Here is a 23,781-nt window from a genome sequence, read left to right as displayed (position 1 = left end):
TTACAGGTTTTTTTTTTTTTTTACTTAAAATTACTTTGAAAAAGGTTTCTTGGCACCCAGCAGTTTAAGGCATTTATAAAAAAAAAAACTCCCTTAGTCATTTGTTGAGCTCATTAGAGAGATAATGAACCATAGACAAAAACTTTAATAATGTAATGATAGCATGTGCTACTGGTAATTGAGCAGATAATACCAAAGACTGTAACCCTTACATTACTCAACAGCATCTGCATTAAAGTATTTGTTAGTAAAATCTGTTTTAATTGTAATTTGTAAAATATTTTTACTTTTGTGAAACAAATTGTCACCAACTTTTTTATTCACTTGCAAAGTGCCTTTGAATTAAAATATGTGACAGCTCCATGAAGAGTTGGTTGCCTAGACCATCCCCTTCTCCCCTCATATATCAAAGCCTTCTTTTCTTCCTTGAGGGTCCAACTATAGTCTCACCTCTTTTTTTTAGTGGAAGAGATTATAGAAGGTCGCCTAAATTAAAAGTTTAGATCTGCTGACATCAAGTCCAAAATGGCGGCACCCAACAACAGCCTAAGAGCTTATAGATAGCTACACAAAGGGAGGTTTTTACTGGTAAATAACATAAAAAATATGGTAAATGCAAATATAATAGATTCTTTTTTTTGAAAATGAAATCATAAAGCACTAGAGTCCCTTAAATATTCTAAAAATGTATCTGTTCTTTTTAGCCTTGTCTCAGGAAACAATGCCCAGTTCTCACACAGAGAAAGAGTATGCACTGTTTTAAAATAACATTCCCTATCCAAATGCTTATTACAATATGTCAGTCTCTTGCCTCGGAGTAATGAATTTATATGTAAGAATAGAAGCTGCAGTGTATAGGGTTTCTTTTTTTTTAGCCAAGCTTGTCTTTTTTTAAGAAGAAAGCCTAGATGCAATCTTATTTTTGTAATTTTTGTATTTGCTTTCTTTTTGTATCTTGTTCCTGTAGATTGTGTTCCGAAAAATCAGCGATGTCAAGAAAGAAGAAGAAGAGCGTCAGCGGCAGAAGAATGAAGTGACCCTCACCATCCCTGTAGACCACCCTGTAAGGAAGCTTTTTCAGAAATTTAAACAGCAGAAGGAGTTACGAAACCAGGGCTCGGCACACACTGACCTGGAAAGAAACCAGCTGCAAGTCGAGAATCGTTCAATGCACAATGGAGCTGTCATTACTGGCACCAGTGTTGTAACGGTGTCCCAGATAACTCCCATTCAGACGTCTCTTTCTTACGTTAGAACCAGCGAGTCTTTGAAGCAGAACAACAGGGATGCGATAGAGTTGAAGCCAAATGGTAGTAGTGACCCAAAATGTCTTAAAGTTACTAGCCCCATGCGCGTCAAGAACGCTAATGCCAAGGGTTGGCTGAGATTAAAAAATAACATGCAGGCCCATGAGGAGAAAAAAGAGGACTGGAATAATGTTACAAAAGCAGAATCGATGGGCTTGCTGTCGGACGATCCAAAATGTATTGACCCCGAAAGCGGGGTGTCTAAAAATCCCTTGAGAAAAACAGACTCATGTGATAGTGGTATAACGAAAAGTGACCTTCGGTTGGACAAAGCAGGGGAAACGCGTAGCCCGCTTGAACACAGCCCCATTCAAGCTGATGCAAAGCACCCTTTTTATCCTATTCCTGAACAGGCCTTACAGACCACTCTGCAAGAAGTCAAACATGAGCTTAAGGATGACATTCAGTCATTAAGCTCTCGCATGTCTGCCCTTGAACAGCAAGTGGCAGAAATTCTAAAACTATTATCAGAAAAAAACAAAACACCCCCAACACCCCCCAAAACTCCATCCAGCCCTCTTCAGATACCATGTCAGGATATTTTTAGTGTTTCCAGGCCAGTAACCCCGGATTCTGAAAAGGACGAGATACATGTATAACGTATATTGTACATGCGTGTGAGTGGGTGTACGGGTGCATAAATGCACATATACAATAGGCATATATATGGATATATGCAGTCGTAAATAATTTAAGAAGTGCATTGTTCACTCTAAGCCGACTGAACTGAATATGGTAAAACATGGATCCTTATTCCATTCTATGAGATTGCAAAGGGTATACACGTTTCTCTTTAAAGTCATTTTAGCGTGGAAATGAAAGGCTTAACACAAAACTATCTTCGGGTTGAGGATGATAATTACCTTTTGGAAGTCTTACTTATGGTTAGAACCTAGTAGAGAAAGCAGTCTTCTCTTCTGGCTGGCCATTTAGGTGGTCAGAATTGTGATTTACTTGCATATTAACAGTTAAGGGTGACTGATCTATCTAATATAACGGAAAACTTTCACACAGATCTAAATACATAAGTAAAGATACCCTACAGTATACCTGCATAGTCTTCCAGCTCTAAAGTTTGGCTTATGTGCCAACCTGAAAATGGTAATGGGGTACATTGGCGTTTTTTTTTTTTTACATGGTATTATACCATCTTTTCTATCTTTGGATTGGTACATGCACCTAGTTTTTTTAAAGCTACAAAGCACCTGCATCTGAAACATGCTACACAGACCGGTGGTCAGCCAGATTGAGAATAAGTGGCCTTCTACATTACTAGTGTACAGTGTTTTCTTGAGTATTTATGCTAAAAAAGCCTAAAGTGCATTTACGCTTTAGGCATAATGTCATGGGTGTTCTTATTCTAGTCTACCCGAAGCTAAACAATTTGGGCTACAGTTCTCATCTATCAGTGATGATAACCTATTCCGGAGCTCATAATTTAGGGTAGGCATCACCCATTTCTTCAGCAGCTGATCCCCACTGTTCCTGATGTTCTGCATCTGTTGGTGATTTGTGGCTTCTCAGACACTGGAGAGGTACGAGTTGTGTCCTTCTCATGGCTTAGAGAGAACATTGCTTCAGCATAACTTGAATATATTATTTTATCAATTTTCGATGTGTAAATATTGCATGTCCAGCTGGATACTGGCCTGCCAAAGATTAAACTCCTTAATCTAGATATTGCTTGTAAAATATGCAGTTGACTGCATGCGTTCTTTACATTAATTTATAAATTTAACTATTTATATAAAAAAGGCAATGTTATATTTAATTATCAGGGTCCATCCTGCCAATATTGCTAGGAAAAGTCATTGACCTCAGGCTTGTAACAGGAGGCATCTCTCTTTGAGACTGTTCAATACCATGTTTATATTAACCCTGAGGGGATAATTGGGGAGTTAAGAAGCTATTCCAGTTTGGGAGGGGTGGCTTAGGACCTCTCTATGTAGGATCCTTCCCTTTATCACCTATCTCCCCCTCTTGCCTTTGACTGGGCAGTAGAGTTTAGGTAGAACCTGGGTAGTGGTTATACTATATAGGCCAGTGTTTCTCAATTGTGGTTTGTCCAGAGATTGTTAGGGGTTCCTTGAGCAATGAGTTAGCACTGGCACTAATGATCTTTTTGGATATCTGGATATTGCCTTCCCACTGGGCAGCAATGAAGGAGGCATTGTTTCCAATGACCACTAAGCCAATGTACTGTGAATTGTGGATATATAATAGTAGGGGTTCCCCAAGACTTGAAATTTATTTCAAGGGTTCCCCCATGTTAATAGGTTGAGAAACATTGCTGTAGGTAATACCAATGTGACTTCCATTGTTTTGGAGCAGGCTACTACATGGAGAGGTCCTTAGCCACTTTAGAAATCAGACCTGAATGTTAGAACATTGGATGAATATGTCTTGACTTGTTTATTGTAAAAGAAATGTAATTATAGGAAACTTTTTCCTTCATTCCATCTCAGTTGACACTCTATAGTCCAGTTCAAATGCCTGCCGTTATCAGGTTCCTCGCGAAGTTACTAATTCAAGGAGTGTTTATGACTATCATCTAAAAACATTTCAGATTCATTAAACCAAATTGATCCAATTTCTTAAAAAATGGTCACATACAGAATAGAACAGCATGTTTTCTGCCAGTATACTGAAGGGACAGATCCTTGTTTTCTTTGTAGAATAGACTTCTCTATACAGAGATCTGCCATGCTTCTTGAGTCAAACCTATAGCAAAGTTTTTACACCTTCCCAATTTGAGAATATAGGTGCTGACTCAGGAAGGTGCATGTCAAACTTTTAAAACTGTGACAATATCCTACACAGAGAGTCAGGGTGCCTCTTTGCTGCATGCTGGCCGGGAACATGTGCTGTTACTCTGTTACTGTGTTTTTTTTCTAAAGAAAATGAACTGCAAGACATTACATGTCTTCTGTTTGGATGTACCTGGAATGTATTTATTTGATTTTAAAGTGACAGCCCAGTAGGCTTTACAAAACTGGACCATGCTGGAAATTATTCTTGGCTGAGGTAGAAAATGGCAATATGGCAAAAACAAAGATTGTGATTATTGGTTTGCACTTCCTGCTGCTAAATAAGGGTACTTCCATATTTTATCACTTATCTATACCTAACCCTGGACATTAGAAGATCTGTATTTATTGGGATATTATATATATTGAGCTTCAAATAGTTACGACCAAGGAAATTATATTTTACATAATGTGCACACAACAGGAAACTATTGAAAAGGAAACCTTGTAAAGTAAAGTTCTGTTGTGATTGGTTGTATCTCATTTTCTTTCTAGTTACAGAACAAATCAATTGCCTTAATGGATAAAAAATCATTTAATGTCCACGGCTAATTTTAGCTGCAATTTCATGGATATGGTACATGCCAAAAGCTTGTGTAAATTGCAGGTTACAAAGTGGAGCACTGCAGTTTAAAACTATGCATACACAGAAATTACTTTTTACATCCCCTGCAGTCTCAAGCAGCAGAAAATACATAAAAGCTACCATCCAGATGTAATATGTGAACACCAATCTCATTAAGTAACATGTTAATATGGTATATCTTGTCATCTTTGGGCGTCACTATCAATCACGCTTTGGGAGGGGGATTAATAGCTTAACAAACTTCTGGTAAATTCCTACAAAGAAGTAAAATCTTAAAGTAATAATTATATCAAGAAATCTATGCATAATAGCAGAATTCGTTTATGTTTAAGTATACATTACATAATAAATTCTATATGAAATAGCTTCATGTTTACAATATATAAAAGGTTTCATGGAATGTATATTATAATCATAAAAAAGAATATTTTCCTATAGTATATCAAAGATGTGCTCACATGTTTATGGGTATGGGGTATATTATCAGGAATACTTAAAATTTGCACATAATACCTATATCACATAGACTTCTAAATACATGTTTTCCAACACTGATTTAAAAAATTCTAAATTATCATATATTGCTTCTTCCTTTTTGAGCCTTGTGTATTAAGCAAGATTACTTTTTCCCCAATGCAATGCTGGAGAATGACAAGGAGCAACTGAGCAATTAGTCCATAAACACGGACACTGGTTCTTACAAGTGTCTCCATAATTTGTAGCTTTTTTTATGATCATTTTCTGTTATATATATTTTCCATTTACAGATCCTTTAAATATCACCAATGCTAAACGGACCCCAGCACCATGCCTATCCCTCTTACCAGCCTTCATTAATTTGCTTTCTCTCAGATTGAACTGATGTAGCTTGTTTTTATAATTACAAATCTGCTGGCTTTTTAAACATTTTTTTGACACAAATAAATTTTTGTTGGTACACACAAACTTTGGGGTCTATTTAAGAAGCAGGTAACCTGACATTCACTGACATGTTCCCTGGTGGAGAATATTCCAGGCCAATGTGTTTCAATGGCAGTAATCAATTATCTGCCAGGGAATGTTTCTGTGAATGTCAGATTGATTGCTTTATAAACTCCATTGAGATCTCCACCCAAAGATTTCCCCAAATGAAAAAAAATTATATTAAGAATAAGGATAGTTGACATTTTCTATATTTTTATATAGTGGATAAAAGTAAAGCTGTGCAACAAAGTTTTCTAAATTTTAAAGGATATGCTGTTAAAAATTCTTTATTTCTGTTTTGGATAGAGTATGGAATGGTTAGAATTCATGCCAGGTTTCTTCTAGCTGTCGAGGTGGAGAGATTTTCGTTACCTCCTAATCCAGCGATACAACAGGAAGTGTTTTTGTTAAAATAAAAAAAATTGGCTTTGTTCTATAAGAAGCAAACAAACTAGATTCAAAGTAATTTTGTTAATTCAATGAGTACAAAACAAGACAAGGTATGCCAGACTCGTCTACCAGCCAGTGGATTCCTCAAGGCTTCTCTATGTGTACCTTAACAGTGGGCAGCTCATTGTTTAGTACACAAGAAATAATATTTGCATTGGCTGGTGATAGTCAGGGTTGGTTCTGCTGATATTGTTCAGGCTCAATGCCATTGTTCACTTTGGAAATGATTTAAAAAAATATGGCTAACCCACGTCGATTGATCAGATCCTTGAAGCATCACTATTCTCTACTCTATACAAAAGTGCATACAAAAATGATTATTCTTTATCCTTGAAATATAGTTTTGTATCCAAGAATAAGTATTGAATATATGAAATATATATATAGACAAGGAATGTATGATGTGTAAAATATTGAGTGTCAGGATTTAGAGTTAAAATAAAGAGGTAAAACTCAACCAATGAGCCTTTACGAGTTCTGCTGCTTCCAATCATCACTCTGTGGGTCAGATTTTATCATTATAAATATTGTCTCCAGCAGTACAGCCTGTTCGTGAAACAGCCTTGGGACATTTTTCTTCATTTTCACTATATTTCTACAGGTCAATGACATCTACTTTGTTGACAGATTCTGCCAACCTAGTAAAGTTTTCCTTCCGTTATTAGGAGAACTTTTTTTTGGATTATATAAACCACATTTAAGCTGGTTTTATCCATCATTTAAAGTAGGAGGAAAATGGAGAGGAAACTTTTCCAGCTGGCAGAATGTTTAGTTCTTTTCAGCCTGTCTAGTTTTATCCATGGTGTATATTTGAGTTCATAGCAGGAAGCTGCAGGAGCAGTTATGACCAGACCCTTAATCTCTCCAAGAGAGACCCTGGCCAATTTGTTAGGTGCTTCCCCCACAGTGAACATGGAGAATATGCAGATGAATCAAGTATTTTCAGAGTTTAAATACAGAAAAAAAAAGTTTTATAGACAACATATTTCTTGTAAATCTATTCCACATAGAGTGCTTATTATGAATGATCACATATTAATACAAATATTTAGGTAAAAATTGTGAGTTCGGTGTGATCTCCCTGCAATAATTGCTGAACTTTTTATCTGTCCGCCAAAGATTTGGGATGATTTTGCAATCATCCTGGCAATCAGTTTGCTTTTATTGGAAACAAATTAATTTAGGCTAGCTTTTTAATTTTGTGTGTATTAGCAGACTAATGGCTGATGGCTGCCAATGTACAGTACATATCAGGCTGTGGGCTCAATGTTATTAGTTCCTGCTCAATTACAGGTTTATTCACCAAATATAAACAACGACAGCTGAACATCAAGAGAACATCCTTCTGAAACAGGGCATGGCAAACTGGTCTATCTGGCAGCAAGACACATATTTATTAGTTTGCTCCTAATTGTGTTATTGCAAGGTCAATACCAATCTGATTTTAGGAATGATAACTATAAAAAGACATCACAATATTCCCTGTGGCTATTGTAGCCCAATCAAAAGAAGCTTTCTGCATCGCTGCTGTCTTGTTAGAAATAAGTAGGCACTTTACTTCTATTCATAGAGATATTTTTCTGATGGAAGTTTATATTAAAGCTCGGGGTGTAATTGGCAGATATATAAATCCAGACATATAGACACACAGTTGCCAATTAGCCTTTGTAAGCCTGTAATTTTAATTCAGAGAATGCAATATTCAAATATAAGCAGTATGGGAATTTGTAGAGTTAAGCATGGAAGCTAAAAGTCACAATGACCAATACTTCCAGAGATATAGGCAGCTAACATTATAGGAAAATCTAAATTTCTCATAAAGGGTAAAATTGGTTCCTCTTACTCCCAAGGGGTAGAAGGGGTCAAGTTTGACTGTTACAATAAAAGTTGAGGTCATATAGCTTTGGATCTGCTTGTGGTTCCAGTTATGGGTAGTCATTTGTTGGGCATTTTGAATCATATCCTATGTCTGAATTGTTACAGTTTATTTTAAACGTTTTATGCTGCCTGATGTCCAAAATGAACTTTTGCCGACTTTGACTTAAAAAAATTATATTTCTTTTTGTAAATGTTGCCTTGTTCAGCAGCTCATCCGGCGAGCACAATAAAGGGTATAGTCAGTTTAAATTCAAATTTACACAATCTTTATTAGATACCTTGTAAAATACATAAGGGTTGTGTACAAACAATTATTTGTATGGTTATTGAATGTTGGTATAACTGCCTGGATAAGCAACAGGGAAAATTCTGGATCTCCAGATTTCCTCCATAGTTGCCAGTTGTAGTAGACGCAAGAAGCAAAAGGGGAGCGTCTATGTAAAGATGTAACTCCCAGAAAAATAAAACAGAGGATAGATGAAGTGACTTTATAAAAGGGTAACTACATTAGATGATTTTATAATTTAATAAGAGGACAAATAATATTGAATAGCAGGAGCCTCAAGATGCCCCAATTTTACCAGCAAGAGAGAAAACCCTACCAGAGATCCTAAACAAAATATAAATATTCTGAAAATTATTATTTACACAGAGAAAGTGAACAATGCTTAGGTCTTCACAATATCAGGGTACTGTGCAGGTCATTGAAGTTCCTCAACATTAAACCCAACAAATCATTTCTTCATAGATCAGCTTTCTACATAAACGTATATTCATGCTCTGATAGAGAAGGGCCCTCCACAAATGGTTTCTACCAGAATAAAAATCTACTATTGCCCAAAAAGTGTGTGCTGCAGAATTTGTCCCCATTTACCAGTAGTCTAAAACAGAAAATTGTTTACTAGTTCTATTCTGAGCTGAAGCTTAATAATATAAGTTGACTGTTTTTTTTTCCAAGCCCACAGAAAAGTTGTAGGCAAGCTTTCTTCAAAAGGTTTTGGCATTGCTACAATTTGATACCATTGCCTTATTGCTTGGTAATTATTCGGAAGGAATCGAACAAAAGCTTCTTGAAAATAGTTTCGGTCAACAGCGGTGACCTAAATGGAAAGTCTCTTTCTCACCCTATTTATAGACTAAAATGTTGACCGCTGTTGACCTAAATGGAAAGTCTCTTTCTCACCCTATTTAAAAGAAAAACATATTCTGCTTATTCATTGATCAATATTCTGTCCATAACTAACAGCTGAGAGTCCATAGCTGTGTCAAGTTTGAGACTTTATATAAAATCTAATGTGCTGATGTAGGTCCAAAGAGTGATACACATTTGATTTCCATTATTTCTCTAAATATATAAATTAATTTCTCCCTTAGCCATCACTCTATCCCAGCACTAATGATTTCCCATAGTGTTTCCAACAAGCACCCCCTAGTTAGTCCTATAGAAGTTAATTTGATGTTGCTATAAATGATGCTATAAAGCTTTTGCACATTTGCATGCAATAACATGCGTGCTAATGAATGCTCTTTAATAGAGTTTCTCAACCAGCATTTTGTGGAACCATAGAGTTCCTTCAGAGATTGCTAAGGTTCCTTGAGAAATTAGCAATTTGTGCTTTCAAGGTCTGTTTAAGTAACACCAATGATCTTTTTGGCCATCTGTAATAAGGCCATTCTTCCTAATGGTCACCAATGTAAGAGGCATTATTCCTGCTGGCCATCATGTTACTATATTGTGAGCTGTAGATATAGTAACTAAGTATGGGCTCCCTAAAGACCTGAATGTTTTTATTAGTGGTTTCTTGTGTTAAAAAGGTCTAGAAGCACTGCTCTATAACCTGCATCATATGTGCACCATGTATGGCACCTCAATGCACATAGATATTAAAAAGAAACACACCTGCCATTCAGGACTTGACATTAGGGTCCATTCAAACGGTTTGCCTTATCACAACACATTAATTCACATAAAATTCTCATAAAACAAACGAAACAGGTTTCTGTTCACATTTATAATATACCCTACTGTAGGTCAGTATTTTCAAAACCTGATGAACCCCTGAAATGTGTTGGCTTTTTTACTAGGTTTTGCATACAACATATATCTGGACACATTTACTAGTGCAGTGCTAGTATCTTTGGTTAATGCAACACAATCATCAATGTTAATAGGCTGTACTTTCACAGTGGAAATCATTTTGATCTTTCTGTAAATCTCTTTAATCTCAGCATTTAAACAGATGAATAAAATAATAATAAAATAGGATGCAACGGATGGGACCACAGAATGTGGTGGGGGCTACAAGCATTGAGTACACCTATACACAAGCAAGGAAACTAAAGATGTTGTCAAAGGTTTCCCATAGAAGTCCAAAACAGCCCAAACATTTTTCAGCTTTTGGTAAAATTGACAACGTTACCCATTGGCTTCTTCTATTTCCCAGCCCTTCACCAATTAGGCCAGACTTCTTTTGCTGAAACAGGAAAAGCATTTCTTCTCCCTGCTGTATGCTCCATAATACAAAATGAAAGTCTAGCAAGCTACAGTTGTTATAAAGTATGGAGATATAAATGAGCAGTAAAAGAATTGTTCACGGCTAGGAAAACGAGAAATACAGTTTTTTAGTTGACTAACCTACTAATGATGGAAGTGAATGAGATGCAGTAATAAGACTTTGTCATGCAATGCATTTTCAATATTTGCAAGTCAATATTATTTTTGGGATAGTGTTGATTACAGATGAATACATCCAACTAAAATAAAAGATTGTTACTTTTTGACAGCCATTCCCAACCAAAAATCCATGGACCTCTAAAAGTTTCCAAGGGTTTCTCAAACTTTCAGTGTTTATTCTCCCATTTGCTGATGTTTTCATGGGGGCCAACACCACTTGTTGGAGCCACCTGCATAACAGTAATTAATTTTTTAGTTGTTTTAAGGGTCATAGTCTAGCCAAGACTGTAAGAGTAAGCATTCTTCTCAGCCACTAATGTTTGAGTCTTTTTCCTTATTGTCCCCCAAATTGGTTTTAGCAAAGTTCCTCAGTTGAATGTATTTGAAAAACAAAGTACCCACATTTATTTAAACTGGTAAAAGTTTTAGACCCTCAATTAGTATAATAGGCTAGATTCTCTACTTCAGTCTTCCAGTGCAATGACTGGAGTCAAGATAGAATTAAAGTTTATTTAAAAGGCAAACAGTACTTGTTTTGGTGACAAGCTCACTTTGAAGAAATTCTGTTTCACTCCCATTACACCAGCAGTTCAGAAAGAACTGATTTTCTTTAAATAGGACACAGGGTCAACAAAAACACCTTACCCAATTTCTAGCAAAGAACAACGTAATATTGAAGTCAACCAAAACTGTAATATGTAACTTGTACTGTGCACGTTCTGGCTGTTTCTGCGGAGTAATGGGGAAATTTCACGTAGTTCAAATTTTCATTTGTACCAACCACGATCAATGCTAAATTTTATGAAAAAAATGGTCTACAAGTACAGCTAAAATGATACAAGGTCCCTCTTCTATTCCATGGTATCCTCGTCATAGGAAGAGGACTGTGGGAATCCATGGTCATTGGGTAGGTCCCAATGCTTAGCATGGCACAATGGATATAGGACACGGGATGGGCAAAGGGTTATTTTGGTTATTTTCTCTTCTGGGGGATTGCACTTAGAACCCCTGTCACCTCTATTTGTCCTGCTGACCAGAATTAACTGATCACCAGAACTTAAAAGGTCCAGAAGTATGATTATTAAGCAGAAAACTTGTGTAAAAGGAGATGTTACGTCTACAAGGACGAAAAAGAAAATCTCCCCAGGAAAAGGATGGTCTTAATTGTTGCTTACTCTATGCAAAATGTAAGGATTTGCCCACTGACCTACTTATTTATATTAAATAAATGCCGACCCAATAATGGACAAAATCATATCTACATACACACTTCAAGATCACTTTCTCTAAATAAACCCTTGACTTCTTGAACACACCCATATTTTATGAAGCTACACTCATCCCTGGTTGTTTTTGCCCTCGTAAGGTAAAAATGTATAGGATATGCAATTTAATTCAGACTCATTGGGCACCTGCAACTTAACACTGGTAACTGAATTCCTGCATGTCCCATTTGTAATATTATATTTATCAGAAAATGTTCTGTATGACATACCTCACTGTCTAAATGATGATGTTTCATTTTTTTATCATTTCATTTGGATTTCATATATTTCAGTTTTGAGATGCCTCTGTCTTTTTGAGCACTTTTCTTAAGTGAACATTTCAGTTGTATGATACAATAAATGATGTAATATATTGTACTTATCTAGAGTTGTACAGCTTTAAGAGTAAAGTAATTTGGCTATATAAAAATATAAACTATAAAATTATGTTATTACTATATATATACATTTATGACATGTAAGTTGATTGCTTTTTTTTCTAAAAAAAAAATGAAATGGGACACTAATTATTTTATACTTTTTTTGAAATAATGTCATCTGTAATGATTTGGCCTATAACTCTTTGTTTTGAAATGCACCTGTAAGCTGGTTTAATTTAAAGAAATACACCCAACCCAATTTATATTTCAGGTATAACAATGCCCACTTGGCTTTTTTGTGGAACTCCAACGGATGTGAATTCCATCACGTATTCCTGGCATAATAGGCATATTTCTCCATCCCAGATTAATTCTTATTTGAGTGTAGTATTGAACCAACGAAGAGCCTCTTAGGGTGTTTTATATGTTACCAATAGTATACTATTGGTAATATATAAAACACCCTAAGAGGCTCTTCATTTATTTTTTGGTTTTTGGCTGTCATATGTGGCCTCGTGCCTAATACTTATATACCTGCCAATCTGCCCCAAATAATTTGATCATCTGGTACCTATTTGAGTGTACTTCATGAAAAAGCAACAGAAGGAGCAAGACTCCAACCAGGAAAGGTTAAATTGGGAACTAGGGTATAGCTGTTGGAGTCTCAAAGAGATGCTATAAGTCACTTAAATTTAAAATATTACGACACAAATAGGATTGCCATTGGTGAAATATCAATGACAGCCAATAAAAAGCCAAGTCTTGACCTTTACAGACTAATAAAGCTGCGTTTGCACACACGTGCAAACACGATGCATGAACGGTGCTGTACATACAGCACCGTTCTGCTCTATGGAGAGGGGAGGGGGAGAGCGACGGAGCGGCACCCTGCTGCACGCGCTCCCCCTTCCCTTTCATTTGGATCGGTTGTCGTTCATCGTCCGTGGATCCGCCAGGACGGTCGTTCGGACGATGGACGACGCCGACTGTACACACGCCAGATAAAAATCTAACCTGTGTACGCAGCTTAAAAGCTGTAGGTTACCCCCTTCTTTTCCACCAAAGTAGTGAATTGTCCCAGTTATTAGCGTTAAGATATTTTCTTGGTGGAACCAATGTATACAAGAATCTATGTATTATTTCCTAAGTAGAAATTATGACACTGGTTCAAGAGGCTGGCGAATCGTAGATCCAAGTATACAAGCACTGTGTCTCTGTAAAAGGGATTTAGACTCCAGAGAATTACTATTTTTATTAAATATTGGTCCCAAAATGCCTTTCACTTTTGATTACAGGCAACAAGATATATAATTAAAGAACAGTTGTCACTTTTAAGCCTTTTTTTAAGCTGGACTGGATGTTTGCAAGAAGCAATTGACATAGAAAAATTCTTGACCCAAAAAATTCTGGGTATCAGCACAATAAGTCATCAGGGAATGTATCTTGTTTTGCCACACAGCTCCTTATTGGTGTGGATATTTTTTCATTGATACAAAATAAAAGTTGCATTTTATTGAAACGGCTGGCGTTTTTGTTGGTTGGGTTTCAGGACAAAGCAATGGGTGTGTTAACAAATGTGGTATTCTATCCCCCCCCCCAGCCCACTCCCATTGAATAATCAGATTAGGGACGACTTCATAATTATTGTACATTACCCGTACGTAGTGCATAGAAAGTTTTCAGTGGCATCCCAACGTACTAAACAAGATTCACTATTAGTGAACCAATGGTGCTCTGCATTGTCCGTGATTTTCTGGTACATTGACATCCTGTTCAAATAAATGCACCAGAACAAATGAATGTACCATACCCCATTTAAATGAAACACTTAGATAGTTAATGAGGCCTAAAACTTTGTTGGGGGGACTGTGATAAAAGCAATGACATATACAGTAATTATTGTTTTTGACCCTCTTCACCATGACCCAACTAGTTATCCTTTCTCCTTTCTTATTTTAATACCTTGATGGAAATCAGTTTACATGGTAAATAGTCATAATAAGCAAGAGATTTAGTCTTTAGGAAACAAATTGAGAAAAAACTGAGAACTCCATATTTAGATGTTTTGTGATTTCTCCTGAATAAATATGGGTGGGCATATAGCAAAGTAATTTTTGAAGTTTCTTACCAGCCCTGCAATGGTAATGAATAGAAAGAGACTCGGCTCTATACACAGATGGAGAGGGCTGCAAGGACTGGGACAGTGATAATTATAGATGATTTTTTTTGTAAAAAGGGCGGAAATGTGAAACTTAGGACAATTTTATGGTACAGTTTATAAAAATCATATAAAAGAGAATCAGAGTGGCAGTGGCCATAACATGATTTTTTATAAGTTGTAAATAACTATGACATACTGGAAAGATAAAAAAAAAGTGTTAGTAAATTTACCAATACTAAGCTGCATACACAAGTGCAATAATTGTGCATGCATCGTGCAGTCGTTAGTTGTTGAAAAGGATCGTGAAAGATCCTTTCCAACGACTAACGTCTGCACGATGCATGAACGAGTGATGTACATACAGAACCGGCACCCTGCTGCGAGCTCTCCCCCTTCACTTGCAATCCGGTTTTTCGTCATCCATCGTCCGTGGATCCGCCAGGACGGTCGTTCAGACGATGGACGCTTTACACACTCCAGATTCTCGGCCGAGAACCATTGGAAGTGTGTATGTAGCCTAAGGGCTACTCTTAGTCTTATCCCAGAAGGGAAAATTTTTAGCAAGTACCACAAAAAAGAAATTGGAATATCTAAAATTGATTGAATGGAAACACACTGCAAAATATATTCCCATAAAAAGTATGTGGCTCAAGTTCAGTGTTAAAAGTTATAAAAACACATGAAAGGGCTTTTTTAAATAAAAGGAACCTTTTTACGTTTTAAAATTACAAAGCATATAAAACAATATGTGGAAAGACAATTAATGACAAGTTGCAAAAAAAAGTAAGGCAACACCCCAAAAATCAATTAAATACATTATAAGTATTAGGATTAGATTTGGGAATGTAGGCTACCTACAAGAGAGAAGAATTCAAATTAAATGTATCTTTTTATAAATAATATTAGAAAATACATTTTCAGCTTTTTGTATACAAAGGATAAAGGTTATTTTCATAATGGTACTAGGATTGACACAGCACTAAATAGACCAAAATGGCTCAAGAGTAATATGGTCCAGAAAGTTAGACAAGAAAAGGTGAATAAGGAACACGGACCAGTTATCTTGCACCCATGTGCCTTCAAAGAATTGAATTCTTATTTCAAAGCCATTGATTCTAATTTTTGGAGATTTTTAATCACAGACGTGGTACCAATGGATTTACACAAGACCAATCTGTTGTGTAGATTTAAAAAGACATGAAGAGTCTTTACCAGTAACTACAGACCTGTACCTTTACCTTCTATAGTTGGAAACGATCACATTTTTTGCTGGAAAATATTATTATAAGTGAAAGTTATCATGGATTCAAGAAAGACCAAAATTGTCAAAAAAATTCTTTTTTTTTTTATATGTAAGTAAGCTAAAGTTTAGAAGGTGGTTGTGGGTATAATACATTTGAACTTGAAATGAACTTAAAATTTTGTCTGTGAATGGATAGAATACTGTAGAGACTGTATTTAGAATCTATTATTGATTCATGTTCTGATAGGTCCCAGATCGTTAGTGGTGTACTCCAGGGTTCAGTATTGGGAACTGTTCTTTTAACCTATTTATAAATGATACAGATTTTGTGATTAAAATTAGAATTTCTGTGTTTTAAGACCACACCAAACTATGTAATGGAACAAAGTCCATACAAGATTTCTCTATTTTACAAGCAGACTTTAATACTCTAATTGACTTGGCAATTATGTGCCAAATGAGGTTTAATGTAAAAAAAAAAAAACATGCATGCATCATACATTGTGTATGGCATATAACTGCCATCAAATCAAGAAAGATGTGAGTGTTTTATTAAGTTGTAAACTTGAGAACAGCATGAAATGCAAAGCTAAAGCAAGCAAAATACTGCCACAACTTGAAGTTAGCCATATGGTTATCCTAACTGTCTTTGTCCCATTGTTATATCCTCTACATTGAAAAACACAAGTCCTCCCTATTTTGCAGGACGGTAATGCTAGAAACAGCCATACTGCACAGTTAGGTCATATAGGTCATGTTTAAAAGTAGAGATGTATATGTTAGAAAGACAAAGCATTTTATTGTTTACAGTAACTTCACTGCAGCCTTCCTTGTTTGTTTACACAGCAATTACAAGCTTCTCTTCTCCTCACCCATACATCAAGGAAAATCTGTTGAGGGATGGTTTTGACTATAGTTTCTTTTTAAAGGGGATATATAGACTACAGGGAAAGAAACATAATTTTGCAAGTGAATAAAGCATTAGTAAGAATGGAATATATATTTCAGTTTTGGCACCAGTTCATAAAAGGGATGTTGTAGAACTTGGAAAAGTAAACTAATTGCATGGTGGACCTTAAGGTATAAGGAAAGATTGTCTGAAATTATTTATTCTCCCTTAACAAGAAGGCAAAAAGAGGGCCTTAATATATTTTAAGTAATAATACTGTCAAACCAGGTAATACCCAAATGCTTTAGGGATTTTTCTTCCTGTTGATGTAAATTGGAACATTTCTGCCTTGTTTTGGATAAACTGTAAGTATGGGGTTCTCTATATGCCGATTGTCAAATTAATTTTTGGTTAACCTTGATGGACTTTTTTCCAACCTGCCTAGTTATGTAACTACATATTCTTAGAGTGCAGAATGCAAAAGCTGCATAAATCATGAAATCTTTTGGCGTGTAAAAAAAGTACTGATGCTCCTGCTTCATTTATGTGTTTTATTACTCACATAAATAATAATAATAAAAAAAAGTAATACAGAAACAGTGTGATATCCTAGTTAGGTTGAAAAAAAGTCTATCAAGTTCAACCACTAGGGAAATAAACATATCCCGGAAAACCCCTATAAAACATAATTTATCCAGAGGAAGGCAAATTAAATTCTGGTTCAATTTGCACACAAAAAAAAAACTACTTCCTGATTCCATGAGGCAATCAGATGTTTCCTGGATCTACAGTCACTGTTATCTTTACTTTAAAACTTTAACACCCAGTTATATTCTGTGCTTCTAGAAAATCATCCATTTTTTTCTTAAAGCAATCTATAGAACTTGCTAAAACTACTTCCAGAGGGAGTCCATTCCATGGACCTTACAGTGAAGAATTCCTTCCTTATACGGAGATTAAATTTCTTCTACAGATGCAAAGAGTGCTCTCTTGTCCTTTGTAAAATCATCACAAGATGATGCCAAGACAGATTACATAAAAGAAACATTATATCCAAAACCAGTAGGGACAAAAAAGACCAAAACCACATGCAACTCAGTCTCACAATGTTCTCTAGAAATGTCACTGTCAACTGGGCTTCAAATACAAAATTCAAGTAGTTACACACGATGTGAATATTGTCCACTGTTGTCAGCTTTAAGAAGATGGTTCCAGTGTAGAAAGCCTGTAATTGCATATTTTGTGTTCCCAATACATTTTACATTATGTGCCTCAAAGAAAGTGTTGCACCAACTCCTATCTTTTGAATCCTATCCAGAGTAAAAAGCTGGCTTTGGCAGACAATGTGTTGGCAGGAGCAGCCGTGCATGTCATATACTGCATCTTCATTTTGTACCAAGACGTGAGTGATTTATTGCAAACTGTTAACAGAGTTTTTCTATTTTAATCCATAGACAAAAGTTTTTGTTTCAATTGTAAGTAAAGTATGGAGTGTCATAATTCTTCATGTCTGACATCTGTGCTACAAATGGATTTGTTTGAGTGCCAGTTTTGTTCTAGATGGAGACTTTTTTGGAGAATTTTAGGAATGAGATAAAATCTTAAATTGAAATTGGATTGAAAGAAGAATCAAAGGATCAATCAATCACGAAGGCTGACAGAACAACACTCTTAAAGAGAAGTTTACAACGAACAGAAAAATGAAAAGCCTATTGGGAGGTTTGTTGTACGACTGACATTCCACCCACCTATGCAGAGCTTTTTATACAGAGGCCAAATACCAAGTATCCCTTCCCTCCCCCCGCGTCCACCAGGGGAAATTGCTCTTCCATTTGTAGCTTTTCTGTGCTGCTGATCTAATCAACCTTTCTTCACCCTGTCTACATGCTATTTGGCAATGGCTGCATGGCATTTCTCAAAGCAAGTTTCCTATTGGTGACAATACCCCTGTGGTGTAATGTGTATTGAAATGCCCCTTCACATTGTAAGGCCATGTAAAAGGGTGACAATGCAGGAGCACAACTAGGAAATTGAGAAATAATGTTATCATCCCACAACAAGTAGTGCCTTAAAAAGAACCTACATTACAATATTTATATAATTAATAATATAATTAATATAATAATTATTGTAATTATATATTACAGTATATTCATATTTATATACATAAAAGTTAAAAGTAACAAGCAGCCCACAGGCCTAGAAGTTTTTCGTGGCCCGCTGACAGCATGTAATAGGCAGCAAATGACCATTTCACAAAGTTTCGTAGGGCAGCCTTTGCGGCAGGCGGGAGGACTCAACACTTTTGCCTTGTAATGGAGGTAGAAAGGAAATTGTGCAGCTATATCAAAGTAGACTCAGAGCTGATACACAGCAAATATTAGCTCATGCAACACAAAAAATTCCTCGTGATGGGCTCCTACAGATTACATGGTCTGCAGAAAATCTTAGCATAGGAAGTAATTCGGGACTACTTATGCCTGCTCTGTTTTAGTAAAAGCAGTAAATGTTGTAAAATGACTGTTTTGTAGAGGTACAGGTCTACAGGTTCTACATGCCAGAATACAGTATCAGACATGGTCCTAAAGCATCAATACACAGTAAGAGAAAAGCACCTAATCCAGACTATTTTGGCAAGATTTATCTGCATCCAAGGGGCAGTGCTTGACATCATCATATAAATGCCCATGTTTTCCAGTGCCGCAAAATCTGCAAAGCTACCTTTTCATCCCCACATCATCGAAAAGTGCTCTGGTTTGAAGCAAAACCTTCCTCCGTTAAAACCTTGAGATGGTCAGTTGTACATTTACCACCTGGGTCAGTTCCCTGTGCCACCATTCGGGTACCCCCCCCCCCCACACACACTTCAAAAACTTCCCCGATCAGGTACCTGCTCCACCAATACCAACCCGCTGATAAGCTCCCTCCTCCACCCACACCCCACTTAACTTCCTGCTCCATCATTCATACCAGTTGAGGCATCATTCTTGTTTGTTTACAACTCTTTTCTATCACATCACCCACAGCATGATGCTCCTTCTGCGATATCCCACTCCCTCCGGTTCCTCAGCAACCCTCTTCTCACGCAAATCCCTCTATCAGTTACTAGACCCTTTATGGACTCCTTCCACCCTCCAACAAACTTTGCTTCCAGTCATCTCACCCCTGATCACAGAAGATCCCTCCCCAGCCACCTCACTTCCACTGCCCTCCCCAGGTGTATCATGCTCCAAACAGAACCATTCCTCCTGGCATTCAACTTTCCACTTACAGTAACTGCTGTCAATAACCATCACTTCCACTTAGTCCAAACCGATACCTCCTCTCCTTTTTGCTGCTTCTATCCCCAGTACCTGCAGACTACATTGTGCTCAGCCATTCAGCACAACTCCTCTGCTGCCTCTGATATGGGCCACCTATACACTCTACTCTGCTCCGACAATCAGTTTTGCTCCACAAGTGTCCCGCTTGCTGTCTCTAGCCCTGAACACTAATAAACCACACTCGGCTCTAAAAATCAGTTCTGCTCAACAGTTTTACCAATTTTGGAATGTGTTAACTTTGACTTGTGTTTTTAAATGCTTACATTTTGGAACTAGGATAGTAGTTTGTAAAGAAAAAATAAGTATTTGGTCATTTGAATCATTTTAGCTGTACAATTTATGGTAAACCTTCCACATTCCTAACATATTAGGTAGCTTTTAATCTTCTCTTCACTAAAGTACTTTACACCGCAAAGCATAAATATTAATTTGGACTTTTGGCACCTAAATTCAGATAGGTGCACTTGTCCACTTTTAATTACTCTCCATGAATTACCATTCCGACAACATTTCTCAGCCTTGCTCTGAATATTATCATATTGAATTAGGAGATTACTCATGCATTTTTAAGACATTGCACATATGCTAATTAAAAAATCTCTCTAAAAAAAGGAATCCCAAATGTGGCAAAGCATAACTAAAAAAATGCATATCAATTTTAGCAGAAGTATCTTCATATTATTCTTAAAGTGTAAAATATGTAAAACTAAAGAAAAAGTTTTAAATTTGCATTGAGTGATATTCCGACAGCGCTTTAATGTAAAAGTTGGTAAAAATGACCACACACTATACCAGCTATTCCCAACCAAGATTTTGTGGAATCCAAGGATTCCTCCGGAGGCCTGTAGAAGTCCCTTGAGCTAGTTATAGCCTCTTATTTGCTGGTACCTGTAAAATTCCAGAGCCAATGACACTCTTCAGAGCCACCAGAGTCACACCCAAGATTACTTTATCTATTTTTTGGAAGGCATTCAACTAAAAGGTGAGTATAGTTCCAGCTAACAGGAATTTTTCCCCATTGACGCCCAGTCATTTGGATTCAGCAGGGGTTCCTCAAGGCATGGAACTAATGTAAAAGGGATCATCTGGGGTTAAAAATTGGGAGAGGCTACACTATGTAAAAGTAGTGTAGATCAGATTATGCACTACAAATTTATTACAGGGTGTTTTTTCTTTTTCCCAACCCCCCAACATTTTTTTTTAAGATAAAAAAGCAAATGTACAGAAGGGGGCTTAAGTGGCAAACAATAATTATATAAAACTAGTGTATTACATAAGTTATAATTCAATATAGGATATTTGTACTATCATTCTACAAATTATACAATATGCCTATCCAAATTATTGAGCACTTACCCATCTCCATGATATATCTACAAACCACATGCCTGTCCCCATGACATATCTACATACCACATACCTACTTTGTCTATTATACATATAATATTTTTTAAGAACATGTAGTAGAATTCTTACAAATAACATTTAGATTTTTGCTCATTGACCTATTAACATTGTTATGTTATTATATCTGGTTACTGTGCATAATGTAATTCTGTTACTTTGTTCATTAAAAACTAGTGTAAGTCTCTACCTCCCCCGAGGAAACCACACAGTGAAACGCGTAGGAAAGAAGACGGCTCCTAAACCTGCTAATTTCATGTTAACGCACTTGCTTGTTTTGTTAAACTTTGGTAATATTACCTCTTATATTTAGGTTATTACTTCTGTTCATTATTGATTGCCACTAAAGCCCCCTTCTGTACATCTGCTTTTTTATTCTTATGAAAGGCTGCACTTTAAAATCTCCTTTTTTTCTACCATCAACTTTGTAGTTCAAGGACCTGACTGATTTGATATTAATGAAAGGGTGAGGGAGCAACCAACTTTGGAATACCCACACAGAAGTAGAATTCCCGACCTGTTGAAATTTCTGACTGTCCCTGAAACCAAAACTTTGGGGAGTCACATTAAGCCCAAAAGACCTGCCAAATCCAACAGAAAAGTTTATTTCTAGCCCAAATCCCCCCTAATTCAGCTTAACTTCAGTAGGTTAAATTTGAATAAATATTTGACTAGATCAAATTGCTCCACTCATCCCTATCCCTATAGAGTATAAAACCTTGAGCTATCATAAAACACATGGACCTTTCACTGTAAAATCTACTATATAATATCTTTATGTAGCTGCCAATCTACCGCCCATCACTATAGTTTCCAGATGATTGCCATGATCACTGCTCCATGAAGGATATAATTTGAAGGATATGGCTCCAGGTAACTCTTGACACGACAGAATACACACACACAATTTTTAATGACCCTACAGAGCTACAACTGGAATAAAGTTTGCAATTCCAACTGAATTTCATCATAAATTCTCTCTGCGGTAAAGTCATAGCACCACATTTATAGGAAATTACTGATCACCATGGCAACGAATCAAACGCCGTATATTTCCAAGATGTGCATACATAGAAAGATCAGTGAGAGCAGGTGAGTCTTAATTACGCCGGAGCCAAAAATATATCAGGCATACGTTGCCATCTTAGAAAAATCATTCTGACAGCGTGAACTAGATCAAAATAAAATACAGCAATTGATTTCCAAACATGGGATTTGTGTGTGTGTATCTTTATTAAAAGTAACTTGGAATTTGTAAAACCCCCCCAAGAAAGGAAAATATAAGTAAGCTACTATCTATAGCAAGGACCTGGTTTAACCTGAACTAGAACTATATTTAAACAAAAAGTTTTCCATCTGCAGAAAATCTGATACTTGTGCCACCCACAACCTCCAGTAAACTCAAAAATGTATCTGTCCAAGGCTTTATCTTTCTATACAAACACTGGTAATCAAAACTATATAGCTGTCCTTATTAATTGTAATTATCCATTTTCTCATTAGGGATGAATGACACTTTTTGTAAGTCCGGGATATCCACCAAGGGTTTGTCATAACCCCATCCAGAGTTGGCAATACTACTGCATAGAATTATCCAGAATCAGATGCCTTTGTGGCTCTTGGTCATTTGACATTTCATAAAGGAAGTAAGAGCAATGTAACCTTTCCCTTAGAAGATGATGTGGCCCCAAGTCTGAATGGGGGGCAGATAAATATATAATGACCAGAATATGTTTCTGGTCATTATATAATTATGAATGATGAAGTAACTCCACTCAAGGCTACCAGTTCATCAAATCCTAATAATACTGGCCCAAGAATGTCATCCTGCTCCAAGCCCAGTACTCTCTATGTATCCTGTACAAATGCCACTCTTTGAAAATTGTCTGGAAAACATGATACACTTTAGGTGATAGCTTTCAAATATTGGATTTCAAAAAAATTGTGTAAATAACAGGCACACGTATGGGCAGGCAATAATGTTACAACCCCTATCTGTAAGACCCTGGTCAGCTCCAGTATTCACCAGACCCCCAATTTAACGCCGCAGTCTTCACCTATAGCAAGCCCCCGGGCTCAGGAGAAGGGTTTCGTCTTCTAGCACTTGGTTGCCCCCAGGTCTTAGTGTGCCAAGGATGGAGTCTGGGGATGGGCCGGCAGATGACCAGGAGCCCACAGATAAACAGTACAGGAATTACCAGGAAATCCAGAAAACAAGTCAAAATCAAACACAGAAAATCAGGTACAAAGGAATGGTACAAGCGAAATGTCGGGAACAGGCAAAGGGTCAGCAACAGAAAAACACATAGGAATCTCTCCAGCACAGATAAACCCAGCTAACACTACAACAGGAAGACTGGAAGCAGAGAAACTATAGAGCACTAGCAGCCAATGACAGCATGGGATTACACAAGAACCACTCTGCTAATCAGCTGCAAGACCTCCAATCCC

General features: G+C 36.7%; 1 protein-coding gene across 1 annotated transcript in view; it reads left to right on the top strand.

Moving 5' to 3' along the window:
- KCNH5 (potassium voltage-gated channel subfamily H member 5) overlaps nt 1-9,176 on the top strand; it is a 182,793-nt gene extending 173,617 nt beyond the window's left edge. Inside the window, exon 12 of the mRNA XM_072427655.1 lies at nt 968-9,176. Coding sequence (XP_072283756.1) covers nt 968-1,906 — 939 coding nt within the window. The 3' untranslated portion in view covers nt 1,907-9,176. The remainder of the gene's footprint in view (nt 1-967) is intronic.
- Nucleotides 9,177-23,781: the final 14,605 nt, after the last annotated feature.

The sequence above is a fragment of the Pyxicephalus adspersus genome, chromosome 12, assembly GCF_032062135.1.
Source record: "Pyxicephalus adspersus chromosome 12, UCB_Pads_2.0, whole genome shotgun sequence".
Classification (NCBI taxonomy): domain Eukaryota; kingdom Metazoa; phylum Chordata; class Amphibia; order Anura; family Pyxicephalidae; genus Pyxicephalus; species Pyxicephalus adspersus.
The sequence above is the reverse complement of the archived record's forward strand: the minus strand, read 5'-3'. Positions and strand labels throughout refer to the sequence as shown.